Genomic DNA, 15,835 nt, shown 5'->3' on the forward strand with positions numbered 1-15,835 from the left:
TATTTAGTTATTTGTATGGATGCCTAATATGTGAGAAATGTGTAATTTATTTATTTGTACGGGGACCTACTATGTGAGAAATGTATTATTTAGTCACTTTAATGGGGACCTACTGTGTGAGAAATGTATCATTTTTTTTCTTGTGTAGGGACTTAATGTGTGAGAAATGTATAATTTATTTACTTGTACGGGGACCTACTATGTGAGAAATGTATTATTTAGTCACTTTAATGGGGACCTAATGTGTGAGAAATGTATCATCTATTTTCTTGTATGGGGACTTAATGTGTGAGAAATGTATAATTTATTTACTTGTATGGGGGCCTACTATGTGAGAAATGTATCATTTAGTCACTTTAATGGGGACCTGCTGTGTGAGAAATGTATCATTTTTTTTCTTGTGTGGGGACTTAATGTGTGAGAAATGTATAATTTATTTACTTGTACGGGGACCTACTATGTGAGAAATGTATTATTTAGTCACTTTAATGGGGACCTAATGTGTGAGAAATGTATCATCTATTTTCTTGTATGGGGACTTAATGTGTGAGAAATGTATAATTTATTTACTTGTATGGGGGCCTAATGTGTGAGAAATGTATTATTTAGTTGCTTGAATGGGGGCATACTGTGTGAAAAATGCATAATTTATTTTCCTGTATGCGGACCATCTGTGTGAGGAATTTATAATTTATTTACTTGTATGGGGCCTAATGTGTCAGAAATGTATTATGTAGTTACTTTTATGGGGACCTATTGTGTGAGAAATGTATAATTTAGTTACTTGTATTGGGGCCTACTTTGTCAGAAATGTATAATTTATTTACTTATATGGGGACCTTCTGTGTTAGAAATGTATAATAAAGTTACTTGCATGGATGCCTGCAGAATGAAACAGAGTTGCATCAAATTAGCTTCAAAATATCGAGCTGACGTAGTTTGGAGGGATTTGTGTCGCACATCCATGGTCTTATGTTCTTTTCAGCTACCTGTCCTTTGAGGGGTACACATATTTGCTTCAGAGAGAATAACTATTTGGAAAGATGTTCCTTTGATTGCCTGCAAGGTACACAACTCACTTAGGTAAACTCATACCTTTATGATTTTATTTTACTTTTTTTTTTTCCTCTCACTTGGTACACACAGACATATTTAGATCGAGTTATAAAATACATTTCGAAGATTTTTAAAAAATTGACAAAAATGGATTTGGGTGTTTTAACTGATGGTTTAACCATTTCCCATTTAGGTTGATAACTTCTTTCATAAGTGTAAATAGTTTCACATGCTGGCTGCGATAATTACACCTGTCGTACAAGAATTTCTTGTCATGTACTTGTTAAGTCGGGGCGCGGTACAGAAAGCGTAATTTGACACTCATCCAGACCTGAGTGGGTGATTGTATAAACATATTACAAGCTACTCCAAAATATTAGCACCCATATTTCAACGCAGTTGAGAGAGGAAAAGAAACAATAGATCGAAAAGGTAAGTTGGAATAAAAGTGACGGATTGTTGTGGATGAAATGAAGCGTGAGACAGAAGTTGTGTTCAATACAAGGATGAAACCTAGATTAGATTTGATACATGGATAGGTGGGTGGGATGGTTGTTGTTGTTGTTGTTGCTGTTGTAGGGTTTAACGCCATTTTTCAGCACAAGATAGGCTATACACGGCGGCCAGTATTAATGGTGGAGGATGAACCCGGGAAAACCCCGGAAAGAACCACCGACCTACGAGAAGCTACTGGCAAGCTTTCTCACATACCAACATAGGCTGAACCCGCGACTCGAACCCATGCAGACAGAGGTGAGATGGCAGTGATCCGTAACGGTGAGCGCTTCAGACCACTCGGCCACTCGAGGCCCTGGGTGGGATGGTGGGCATATAGGTAGTTCAATAGGTAGGTAGGTAGGGGCCGATGCTCTCTCGAGTTACAAATATATTAGTCGAGAGTTAAAAGAAATTATGACCAGTGAAAACGTGGTAGAATTATGAAAAAAAATCTATGAGTGTACAAAGAGGTTTATAAATAAATACCACTGTATTTGTTGAAAGTGAAATATTCCGGAAACACTAGGAAATCAGTGAGTATAAGAAGTGGCTTTTATATATTGTATACTTTAAGTTGTCTATTTCAGAGGAATAATCCAGCAAAGAAATGGTTTCCTTTTTAAATATCGCACCCCATACACACTCACGCAAAGTTTCAATTTCTGTTCTTTTCATACCGTGTTAAATCCACAGAGACATAACGTAATAGTGCTGTTATTTAATAATCATGGATTGTATGAAAGAGCAACTAGTCATAAATCTATCTTCAGTCGGTAGACATTAGCTTGTTTTTTTTTTTTGTTTTTACTCTGTTAATCCATGTGACACAATTAATTTTTCGTCAAGTACAATAAATAAACAAATAAAAACAGTACTACCGATAGAAATCTAGATCTGCACTGCAGACTTTACCTTGAAATTATTATAACCTTCAAATCTTCCTTAATTGAACCCTATCTAGTTATTATAACCTTCAAATCTTCCTTAATTGAACCCTATCTAGTTATTATAACCTTCAAATCTTCCTTAATTGAACCCTATCTAGTTATTATAACCTTCAAATCTTCCTTAATTGAACCCTATCTAGTTTTTATAACCTTCAAATCTTCCTTAATTTAACCCTATCTAGTTATTATAACCTTCAAATCTTCCTTAATTTAACCCTATCTAGTTAGTATAACCTTCAAATCTTCCCTTATTTAACCCTATCTAGTTATTATAACCTTCAAATCTTCCTTAATTTAACCCTATCTAGTTAGTATAACCTTCAAATCTTCCCTTATTTAACCCTATCTAGTTATTATAACCTTCAAATCTTCCTTAATTGAACCCTATCTACTTAAATGAACCTATCACAACATTATTCCCAGCCCCTCTTGAACTTTTATGAGCAAATAGCTACTAAAAAGCATCAGCGTTGTTATAATTTTTTTCTTGTAACCAAAATTTAAGATGTAGGTTGTAAAGAGTAAATATCATATATCAAAATAGGTTTTTGGTCCGGCAGGGTAAAAGATGTAAAAGTGAGATTTATATAATTTCTCAGCGACATTATATTCTAGGTTAAGACTTCTTCATGGGTAAATTTAAATTATTATTTACAGAGAGAGAGAGAGAGAGAGAGAGAGATAGGAGGGGTGCTTTTTTCGTCTCTCTTGGTTTTAACGGTACTTTTAGCACAATACTACCTATATAATGCCGAGCAAATGAGAGATAACTGCCTTTCCCCGGGTACAGAGAGACAACCGACCCTGGCTGGCCCTGGCGAGTACTGAACCCTCAATCCTTTTAATTACGAATCGGACGCTCTACCAACTCACCTACCGGGAAGGAGTGACTAATTTGGCACAAAATGACAAAATTACTTCGTTGCTAAACTGAAAATTGTACTTTGTTGCATTACAAAGAAATGATGAATCCCCTGATATGTACAGTGAAGCCTTGCAGAAAAGTAAACTCTGAAGACCCGATCAAAATTTTGGTTTTGAGGTTTTTTTTCTTCAAAATGTTATTATCTATTTTATCCCAAAAATAGCGTAATGTTAGGGGAAAAAATAATTAAAAAAATACAAACATGCGCAGGTGTATTAATGCCTCTTTTAATTAACGTATCGCATGTCACTCAACACTAACACCTTCCTATACACTTCGACCGCGGACCAATGCTATCTTTGGCAAATACGGCATCACATGATTTACATGCGCACTTTTGGGATTTTCAGGCCTTATGTCCGTCACCTATGTGGCCGCCACAGTTCACACAAATTTGCACAGAATAAGTGTCAGCATAAAATACTTTGATTTTCTCTGATGAGCTATTGTAACGCATAAGACGAGGTTATCGCTCCCCTGGCGATAGGCCAATTCCGTGCTACAAGACTCATATCCTTTCTATAAAAGTTTACATCATAAGCGGTTGAGTGCTGATTCAAAACATGCGCATTTACTTAAGATGATGCTCGGGACCGAAAATTTGTTTCATTTTCAGAGAACAGGGCCGAGTCTGACTGTCTTTAAATTAAAAAGAATGACAAATCTGAAGAAGAAAAAAATATGTTGGTTTGACATGGTTTCGGTCTTGAGAGATTTTACTGTCAAAATATTTGAACAGTAGGAAAATAGTCTGTCATCAATCATATTATCTACTACTCATTGCTTGTCTGTGTTGATTCGATTAAGGACGAATGTCTCCCATCAACACAAAATGGTACATGCACATAGGGGCAAAGGGAGGGGAGACTTGCCGCCACCACCCTTCAGGATATAACCTTTAAACATGTTTTGGCTTACAGCTGTAAAACTTAAAGCTGACCGCTACATGTTTGCCCTCACCCACCCCTGGGAAAAAATTAAAAAATTCTGCGGGCGCCATTGGGTGAAATAGTTATGCTTGTTTTCCCGCACCCAGTTGTTTTTGTCTTTTTTTTTTTTTCTTCTTCTTCTTTTCTTGACACCCCACTGATTTATAATAACCGTGTACTAGTAAACCCTTGGCTCATTCAGCACTTCTCATTTAAGCGTGAACTGACAAAGAATAATAAATTGTTATAAAACGTGATAGTGACTGTGCGCTTTTGTTTGCGCAGTGGCTCTGGGGATAAAAATAATATGATGTCTTGATCACGGCACAGTACAGCTGACTGGTTACAACGCATACTATTGAGATTGACTGGTATGTCTTTAATAGCTGTGTTTATTGGTTGCTGTATTTTACTTGCTCTTTTGAACTTTCGTATTACCTGAAATTAAAATATTCAGTAAGCCAGTAAAGGTCAGTTCAAAACACATGCCCATAAGTGACAGAGCAGACTAGAACAAGATTTTATTAACAACTTAGGTCTAACAATACACATATGATACGAAGTACAAATACGGGAGGTGGTATAACGGATAGAGAAAGGTAGAAACTACGCGAACAAAGAGAGATATTCTGACCAAAATTTTGGATATACAAGGCAAAATGGGATGAAAAGGTAATACACTTAACACTTTTTCAGTTAACATGAGAACAAGATGATTTTAATTATCAGTTCCATAAATTTACTTAACCTAATCAGTACTTCAACATCTGTGTTATTTAGTACTTCACTAAATTTGTAGGCATGAACGTTTCTTTTTAGATATTTCTTACTGATTTATTATTTCATTGTTTCTGAAAAAGACTGGGATTGAAACAGACAACGAAATTCAAAACAAAAATTTCTGAAGAAAATAATTTACATTTTCTTTCAGATACGTCTAGATTTTGCCACCTCCCAGTTTGATTTCGAAACTTATGATTGGTTGTATACAAAAATAGCTTTTAAAATGATGCTATACTTGTGTGGCATAAACGTTAAACAGGATTTTTAAATATCCGATAACCAATTCTTTAAGAAGAACAAAAAGCACTTGGATGAAATGTTGGTACACATTGATTATTTAGTCTCAATGTGACTTTTCTTTAGCCAATCAAAATAATGGAATGACTGAAATAACCATAAGTTATTTAGACCTAAACTTCACAAGATTTATCTGATACAAGAAATCTGTTCAAAATAATAAAAATATGTGCCTCTAATGTCAATACAGATGCTGATAAGAAACCTACCTGTTCTAATTCCTTTTCATAGGACAAACAAGGTATCACTTACTTTTTCAGTGCTTTTCTTTAGATCCCCGAGTAAAATGAACCTTTTTGTTTAAATAAAAAGCAACACTAAATATAAATAATTGTCAACTATTTCTAATTATATCTTACCCAATAAAAGTGAGAAATGATTAGATTACCTTGAACCAATATTACTATTTGTATTTCAGTTCTCTGCAGTAAATTCTGTAGAATTATTTCAAAGTTTTTTTTTTTTTTGGGGGGGTGTGTTTGTCATACGCAAGAATGGCATGAAAGTCATCATAAAGGATAATAAGTACCTTCAAACAGATAATGTTTCCTGATATTCAAATCTCACATAACTCCGTTACAATCGTTTCTATTAGCAATACATCTTTTAAAGTATTAAGAAATAATGATAAGATGATGGGGAAATTATTCCACACTGACAAATAAATAAATTAGAAATAGTTTGTTTATATGCGCATATGACTGAATTTTACAACACATTTTTCTAATTACATCCATAAATATACCGTTAATATTATTTGGAACCAGTTTCTCTACAAAACCCTGCTTCCATGCAGCGCCGAATGGTTTTCGAATTCGACAATTGCACAAAATATTTTTTTTTATGTTATTAAAATCTCTACAAGTGCATTAAGAGAAATACAAGTTATCTGGTGCGGACTATCTGTCTCTAAACCTGACTGATATTCTTTTCAATTACCTGTTGTCTGTAGATTGTCCATAAATACTGCATTCAAAATAGATATATAAAAAAACTCAATTGTGTAAAATGGTCGGTAGTTCGATGAAAGATTTTTATCGCCTTTATTTTTATATATTGGTTGTATTATTCATATGACCCAATACTCTTAAACAGCCCCATGGTCTTACACTAGATTTGAAAAGGAAGTGTGTGTGTGTGTGTGTGTGTGTGTGTGTGTGTGTGTCTATATGTAATGGGTGAAGTAGATCTGATATACTAATTTATGATCTCTTCTATATTCGTAGCTTTATTTTTTATAAGGATTTTGAATAGTCTTGAGTACTTCTTCATCGCTAATAGATATATATTTAATATATCATTTTGATTTGAAGCAAAAGTATGATTAAGACAATTGATATAGTCATAAATCTCACGAATACTTATGCCGAGAGTATTGTTCGTGTGTCTCATACTAATAAATTACTTTCCCATATTATCTGGAGTTTCGCGTTTCGTACTTCTTTATTCTAACATTGCCTCGCCAGGATGCGATGAGTATTCCGCACAGGCAACGTTGATCAGGTACAAACTGGTCTATTCTCCCGGCTTCATGTGGTACGCCACGTTGAAACACCATATATGAGTGTGGATAGAACACCTGAGCTGCAGGACAGTATCTTTTGTTCGAGGGTAGTTTTCTTTGATACCAGACGAAACGAAAGCATCATATGCATCCTCAATTCTAACACCGATCGCCGTTACAAGTGACTGGTCTCAGGCGATGCAAGATTTTTGTCTTTGGCTTGCTAATCTAAGGCCAACTTATTCACTTCGTCTAGAGCATACATCAGTTCCTGTCCTTGGTGTTCTGATAGTGTGAGGTCATCAGAAAAGTCAAGGTAGTAGCATTGCTGGGTACTGATATATTTTATTGGTGTTAGAACTAGTATGTGACCCGTCTTGTCTAAAGAACTAGTCCTTAACCAGTCTGTGAGGATTCCAAAGAGTAGTTGTGACAAGACACATTTCTTTCTCACGCAATTGTCAATGTTGAGAAGTTTCTTTTCAGACCTTCAACTCTCACACAGCAAGAGGAACATTTCTCACGATATTAACAATGTTCTCTGATCCATATTAAAAGCAGACGTAGAGTCTCCACATGGAATGTACGCGCCCTCCATAAAGATGGGAACAGAAAAGGGAATGAATGAATGAATTTTTACATTACTTGAAAATTATAGAATTGATAGAACTCGGATGCTGAAGACCCAAATACCGGTTCAAAAGAGTTATAAGGAAAGTGGATGGGATAAAATTGTGTTAGGGCAGATGGAGAGCTCACATACATGAGGTGTGGGGCTTGTTTCTTTGAGAGAGTATCAAAGATGTTAATTGCTAGTGATTTTTGTTGTTAAAAGACCGTTTCTTCTCACGCAAAGATAAACTCACTTATGCCACACGAAGACCAAGACAAGTTTAGAACAACATGAATGCTACACTGTCAAATGTACTATCGCATGATGTCTGCCTCATTCTTCTCACAGACTCATTTTTGGAGGAACCCGATTTACTCACATGAACATTCATATAACATTAGAAAACTCCACAAATAGAACCACCTACAACCGAATAGATCCCATTATTATCAGAGGAAAGCGAACACGTTCATTACATGACGTCAGATCATATACAGACACAGGCATCTATAATGACCGAAGCTAATTATTGGCATAATGAATATCAGCCTCGTCAAAGTGAAAAAGCCATTACTAACACGAAATATGCAGATCATCTCCCAAACTTGGCAGCACTGCAACAGGAATTAAATTTGAAGTTAGCCAATCGTTCCGAAGCTCTAAAATAGATTGATAGCGAAAATAATACAAGTGTTAAGTGGGATGAGTTTTAAAAAGCCGTGTATAAAACAGCTGCAGAGGTAGCTATGGAATGTGAAAGTTTACGAGTCTATGTCAACAATCACCACTGAGTTGGCAGAGAAGAGAAATAAAGCTATTACTGCAAAATATCAATATGCAGCTATGGAAGAAAATTCAATGTATTACACGTAAAGAGATCAAAGAAGCTTCATCAAAGACAGTTTAGACTGGACGGATGTGAAAGCTACCTTACAAACAAAACAGCAAGAAAACGCTGTCATACAGACGTATACCGAATCAGAATAAAGACGTCAGACAAGCATAGAGCAAACACCGTCTTGGTAAGAGACAAAGAAAGCAAACTGGCCGTAGTTTAAGAATCCCGGAGTAAAAGATAGGCAGAAGATTTGTTATGAATTACGGAATGGAGACAACCCAGAAGAACGATAAGAAGAACCACTAAGCTAGTATGAAACACTTGAAATGTTGTTTTTGTTGTAGGGTTTAACGCCACTTTTCACCACAAGATAGACTAAACATGGCAGCCAGTATAACTGGTGGAGGAAGAACCCTGGATAACCCCGGAAAGAAAAACCGACCAACTTGAAGCAACTGGCCAGCTTTCTCACATACCGACGTTAGTCGAGCCTGAAACTCGAATCCACGCAGACAGAGATGAGATGACAGTGATCAGCAACGGTGAGCGCTTTAGACCACTCGGCCACTCGGGGCCGAAACACTTGAAATTGACTGAAACAAACTAACTCCACAAGAAGTATGAAAAAGCAGCATGTCGCTGTAAAAGAGAGAAAGCGCCTTGCAATGGACATAATCATAGCAGAAATTCCCTGTGATGGTGGTTCAACCATTCTCAATTGACTACACCAAGTGATTGTTAACACCTAGACGACCAAGGAAATCCAACAGGACACCATAAAGGGTTAATGTTACCTTCATTTTGAAGAGAGACACAACGTACTGTGAGAACATTACAAGCGCCATATTATCAATTACCAGCAAAGTCTTTTTTCTCGATCGTACACACGATGCCACAGATGAAAATCTGAGAGAGAACCAGATAGGAATCCGTGCAGGTAGATTTTATACCGACACAAACTCAACTACCCTCTGTCTCCAGCTTTATTGATTTCAAAGCGGCATTTGATACAAGACACAGTTGTATCTATGGGCATGCCAGAAAAATATCAAACTAAGAAATACGCATACGTTCCATAAGGATGAACAGATTCAGGGATTTACACACTTCCAATAATATAAGGCAATTTATATTAATCGTTGGATCCTTTGAATTTCAATGGTGAGGAACGGACAGCTGAACCTAGATTTGTGTTTGTTCGAACTACTGCGGTTCGCTCACAACAATACTAAGAAAATATCAGACGATTTATTTATTTGCCAGAATAAATATGATTGTGATTTGCCGCATTTCATTAGACACGGCGAATCGCCAACGATGAAGGTTCAAATTTTTCTGAAGATTCCAGGACGAACATGGAACTTCACGAAGAGATGACAATGAAAATATGGCAGAATCAACTGGGTTATTCTATGTGTTCTTCGAAGAATCTAAAATTAATTCTAAAATCTATACAAAGTCTATTTTTCCGCTTTAAAATTACGTGACTCTATCATCAAACGATAGATAATCTTTTGTTTCCACGGTAATTATTTGCTGTATTTGTATTTGTGTTACACAATCTCGATACTTATGAATGGTATTTTACGTAGTTTGTGGTCATTATCTTTCCTTTATGAGTGTTACCCAGTGCTAGATGACTAGTTCAGTGTTGCTCAGTTTCGTTTTTCTGCTGAGGTAATAATGAACAATTGACCTGAAGCAGAATTATCAATCGATTTTATGAATTAGGTGAGAACGTAAAGCGGTGAGAGAAAAAAAGCGAGCTTGTGCAGAGAACGTCTTTATCTTCTTGATGATTTGCATATGCGTGAGTAATAAAGATTGTTTACAATACTGTATGTTTATTCAGGCATTACTGGATTAGTTTGCATACTCAAGCTTAATTGTTTTGAAAATAATGTCAGCATTTTGTCAACCTCTTTTTAGTTGTTTAGCGCAACAAATCTTTCTGTATGACAGTTCTGTGAGTTGAAACGCTACACTCGAATACTGTTTATACGTGTATATCACAATCGATTTGTTGAAAGCAAATACCCGGATGTTCTAGATCTAAAAGCGTCTAAATTAATGATCGGCGAAAGAGTCCATAATAAAACTAAATAATTCATAAAGTGTCATTTAGTCGTTGTTCGGCCATATTCTTGTAGATCTGTAAATGAAGGTCAGACATTTACGAGATAACATTGACCTGGCAAGGCCAAAGTAAATATGAACTGACTCAAGATTTTCCTGTTTATTTCTCTATTTAATGAACTCTTTATCTACCACTTTACAATTACATGCGGAGATTTTATTTTTCAGGGCTACGATCATGAGATTTAAAATCAAAGTTAAACAATTCAATGATAAAAAGATAATGATTTTGAAAGATTCATACACAAATGCGTTTAAAAGTCGTATAGTACTTTCGTGGCTATTAACAAAGTCCTCTTATTTTAAGGATTTGAAAATGAATGCGGTTTAACGAATCAATGCCTGAAATTATACCAAGAGCTAAAATTAATGTAAGTTCTGTTTCATGATACCACATTGATATGACCATCATTGTGATCACGTGACGTTATACATGTTTTTGATGATAAGTAAACAATACTTATAGTCTTGCTGGTCACTGGTTGAAAATATATTAGTAAATTTAAAAGAAACACTTTTCTACTAGTAAAGGTATTTTAATTACTCTCTAATTTACTTCTTAATATAGAAAACTACTTTCACGTCGATATAAATGTACATGTTACTCTGTACAGGTGATATTTTCGTTTAAAGTGCAATTAATGTTGTAGAAGATCATCAAACGGTTGAGTTATATCGATTACGTCTATTTAAATTACACTTGTAAAAGTAGGTAACTAATTTATATCGAGGAACCGCGGCAGCTTTAAGATAACACCTAGGAAACTACCTCCCCAGCGTTTCGAAAAAAGAAATGCTGTAGAATTACTATCATTAAATCATTTTTGGCTCGTTGTGGTAATACGATTGAGTAAGTAGTGCTATTGTTTTGATGTCACTTTTTATTTACTCTTAGATTTATTGGTTTTATTTGAAATTTCATCCTCTCATGCTTGGTGTATTTGCAGAGTTCAAGTTTCCAATACGGATCCAAAATAAAAGCTGTTGATAAACCAACACCGCTGTTCAACCAAACAAAACGTACACATCTGTACCACACCCAAGAGCTTTCGATCGGCGCAGTGTTTAGGCGAAGTCGGGAGTCATTTGTTCATTCGCTCTGATATAAATCAAGATAAACACTCCACAGCCACTAGCACCGATAGGTATGCTGGAGAGTAAACATTACGTAGGGGGCAAAAAACAAGTGTGGTCCAAGAACACTACCTATCCAGCAGTAGTGGGGCGAAGACCGAGCGAGGTCTCTAAACTCACGAATGTGCTTCAAAAACGCCTGGCCAATGCATTTAACTCTGATATGCTAAGAATGGAGAGCATGCACAAAAAGGAACTTAAAAATCACTACAAAGCCAAAAAGGCTTTAGAAAGGTCTATGAATGCCTACAGCGAGAAAATGAAAAATGTATCAACCTCTGAAAAGAAACGGTTCGGAATATACAATGGAGATATCAAACAAAAGATTGTGACCAAAAGGTCTGTCAGTCTTGACTCATCTTTCGGAAGGCTTCCTTCTCTAATCCCGAAAATGGGAAATATGGACTCAATTAATATTAATGGTCAAGGGATGAGGAAAAAGACGAATGGACATGAAAGAACAAAGGAAAACACCCGTGATACGTCCCCCAGATTATACAAAGCAACAGCTAGCGAGGTACAGTCAGTGAATGAATTTGTACCCAAAACGTCACGCAACAAAAACCTGGCTGAAGATTTTCCTGCGGATTTCGCCATCACCAATGCGTTCCCTAGAAATCAGCCAAATCTATTTGGACATAGCACGAATGAAAATGTACAGAGTAGGGATTCGTTAGACAGTGCATACGATAGTTGTGATGAATTTCAGGAGGAGATTAATAATGTTTTTCAATCTGAAGGTGAATATTCTCTAAAGAACAGTGATGGCACTGTCACTATCAATATATCTCCTTTTCCAGAAATCAAAGTTGATGAGTATATCAAACATAAGCAGATGAACAAAGAAGCATCTCGAATGATCCAGCCTCTACACGAACTTTCTTTCAAAAGAGCGAATTTGTCAAAATTGCGTCTAGAACATGACAAAAAGGAAATTCCTACGTCAAAAAAGGATGTTGTCAAAGGAAAGAAAAAGACAGGAGGAACTAAGCAAAAAGAAAGAAAAGGTTCGAATGCAGAAATTGAAGACCAGCTTCAATCAGAATTCAAACCACAGAATCAACGTATAAAAAGAGAAAAAGTTAACACAATGAAAATCATTCACAGTTTTAAATATTCGTCTTCAGTTCTAGATTTGTACGGAATAAACGAAAAGGAAGATGAAGACGAATTGAGTGCTAATCCAGGCGAATTGGAATTAAAAAATGGATGGTATGTAAAATGTCTCGGTGGCGATGTGCTAACAGTGGACACACGGTTGCTACCCAGCAGACGTCATTTTCTAAGGCCTAGAATGCGCCAGCTCTCTCGACCATCACTCAGCAGATCGGATCCGACATCGATCTCGTCATCATCTCTTAGACCTTTCATTATGTCAATGAAACCTTTCGAACACTCGGGCTTAGAACAAACAGATCATATTCCGAGGGAAAGAAATATTCAGGAAGCGATCAAAGAGGAAGATGAAAATGTGGATACCACTGGTGCTGAAAATTCAGATTCCAAACTCCGGTTGCCAGATATAGTAGTGTCAAGGTCGCCTTCAAAGCCACCTGACGAGTTTCGTCTTCATTCGCCAAAGAGTCATAGTGAGAACTGTATTATTTTTCCCTTGATAGCAGTAGAGTCTTGATTTATATTCAGGTATATAAACATAGCATTCCAGTAGCTAAGCTGAACATGCCTATTTCTCTGTCTCTCTCTCTCTCTCTCTCTCTCTCTCTCTCTCTCTCTCTATATATATATATATATATATATATATATATATATATATATATATATATATATATATATATATATATATATATATATATATATATATATATTCCAATCTAGTTATAGCAAAATGCTAGTTATGGCAACGAGATTCTGCTCTCTTTAGAGGAATTTCACTGTTTGCTGTTTTCAGAATTCATGTGACCGTACATAAAATGTGCATTGTTAACTTTATCTGGAAACAGATATTTTTCTTTCATTAATTTGTTTAGTTGTTCATAACATTGTGAGGGACAATTACAAAGACGATTTAGAGAAGATGTTTTCGTAATGTATGTATCACCAAATCGTGTTCATATGGCAAGAATATGTTTCCTAGCCCTTTCCGACGTGAAGAATAAAATGTTACAAATCTTTTATACTTTTTAAAAAAAAAATAACCATTGCTCCCCCATCTAAGCGAACGCTACGATCTTTTATGTTGTTTCGACGAAAGTAAACTCACTCAGCAGAAACAGTGTTCCATTCGAACACTTAATTCAGTAATATATATATGCAGGTGCTGATGAACAAATGTTTCGCAAGCACACACAAAAAATCAGCTCAATCGATGAATATTAGTAGCTGGAATGAAGTACTTTTTTTTCGCTTTCGTATTATACTAGGGTTTGCTATTCCTTTTATCAAATTAAAATCACTGCTTCCTTTTGCTTTGAATTTAAACAGTGGTTTCTATCTGAGATAATAAAAACAATGATACACTTTCTCTGAAAAACAAGTGTCTTTGTATCTCTTTTAGCATATTGCAATCCTTGATCCGTTCGTTGCAACAAAAAAGGTGTTTAAACTATGCAATCAAACGAGGATATGCATTCAATAGAAATAAATGTGACTGTGCTCTGTTACAAGGAATAACAATCCTTGATTCTTTTTCATATCTATGGAAACAATGAGTTGTAATTGAAGCACTCAAAGAAGAGTAAATGGTTTAAAGGTAGAAGTACCTATATTGTACATATAAATCAAAGCGAAATCCACGTTTCCTTTCGTTTTTATCAAAATCGTATAGTTATGTTCATTCTGTTTAAATTACAGAGTAATAAAAGTCTCTTTTTACAACTTTTTCATCACAATGACAACGTTTCAAATAAGTGACTGAAGCTAATGTAGCCGATACCCAAAGTGAATTCTCTTCATATTTATAAAACAGATCGTTTTGACTTCCTTCTTCTTTATTTGAAGCAAATAATTTTCATCCGTAGATTATTTCTCTCTAACGGTAGCAAGGTATTCCAACATCAAACTGGAATAGTTCTTTGAAAAATAGTGAATGCCATTCTGGTTTAATCTCGAAACGAGGACGAATTTCTTTTCGTATTTATTATGTTCCGTACGGTGTAAAGTAAGTTTATACTGCATATTTTTTTTCTGCTCCAAATCACATACTCGCGGAAGAAAAGAAATGAGACAAATGTTTTTCTTTGTTTTAAATAAATATATATTCTTTGGTTGGTTTTTTATATACTGCATAGCTCACACTCGTGCAGCTATTTCTTCCACGTTAATTTAATTGCTTTATTTTTTGTATGGATCTTTAATATTTTCGGTTCCATCCCCTTCACATTCTGCACATGCATTAAACACACTTCTCTTCCAGCTAATTCATCTTTCGTAATGGATTATCACAAAGGTACTTCTAAATTTAAAAAGAAATGAGCCATACCGCTATTCCGACAATGCAGTCAATACATTTCAATTACCTCATTACCAAAGCAAATTTACTTTCGAAGATACAGCGAAATTAGCTCAAAGATGGTTTGTATAGAGATATGCAGTGTTCTGTAATCCACCGAAGGTAAACCAAATCTTAAAATCGAGACTCATTCATACGAAGAGGTCAATGAGGTACTAACGATTAAGCTATGATTGACTTTCAGTTTGACATTCTTCACCGTTTGACTAGCTATTCCGTCATACCTTGACAGGATTTTTCAAGATGGTGAAAGTTTGTTTTGTAAAACGATATAAAGGCGACAAAAAGGAATGGAGTTGTAAATGTCAGCTGTCAAATTTGTGAGTTAACATTCTGTATTATAACTAAATAACATCAAAACGTCGAAGAGTTGAAATAATATTATGGACCCTTAGAAATAGTGCTTGTCAGAATTACAATTATATTTTTTAATCTAAATGACAAAATACGGCACAAAACACAGTTAATACTAGTATTAACCCGTGATTTTTCTTTTGTTTTAGTTTTTTGCTTTTTTGCAGAGACAGACTTTTTGCGGCATTTTAGTTGTATCTCTTGGACGCACTAAGGTTCGTTTAATACAAGTCCTGCAGCGTAGTTTACCAGCTGAAGATTGCTTTGCATCCTTCAAAATATATATTTCTTTGGGTACTAAATCAGTTTTAAGTTGCCTAAAACACAAAAATCATGGAAATAACACTACAGG

The 15,835-nt window shown here is 35.4% G+C and overlaps 1 protein-coding gene across 3 annotated transcripts; it reads left to right on the plus strand.

Moving 5' to 3' along the window:
* The first annotated feature begins 1,424 nt into the window (after positions 1 to 1,424).
* LOC149801695 (uncharacterized) lies at positions 1,425 to 14,882 on the plus strand. Of its 3 annotated transcripts, none has more exons than XM_089955960.1 (2): positions 1,425 to 1,488; positions 11,474 to 14,882. In XM_089955960.1, the coding sequence occupies exon 2, from the start codon at positions 11,674 to 11,676 to the stop codon at positions 13,291 to 13,293; it is 1,620 nt and encodes a 539-aa protein (XP_089812086.1). In that variant the 5' UTR covers positions 1,425 to 1,488; positions 11,474 to 11,673; the 3' UTR covers positions 13,294 to 14,882. The 3 variants fall into 3 exon arrangements, with proteins under 3 accessions (XP_089812086.1, XP_089812087.1, XP_089812085.1); XM_089955961.1 differs by lacking the exon at positions 1,425 to 1,488 and adding an exon at positions 4,300 to 4,726; XM_089955959.1 differs by lacking the exon at positions 1,425 to 1,488 and adding an exon at positions 4,819 to 5,027.
* The last annotated feature ends 953 nt before the right edge of the window (positions 14,883 to 15,835 follow it).

The sequence above is a fragment of the Sinohyriopsis cumingii genome, chromosome 4 (genome assembly GCF_028554795.1).
Source record: "Sinohyriopsis cumingii isolate HCF-2022 chromosome 4, ASM2855479v2, whole genome shotgun sequence".
NCBI classification, from domain to species: domain Eukaryota; kingdom Metazoa; phylum Mollusca; class Bivalvia; order Unionida; family Unionidae; genus Sinohyriopsis; species Sinohyriopsis cumingii.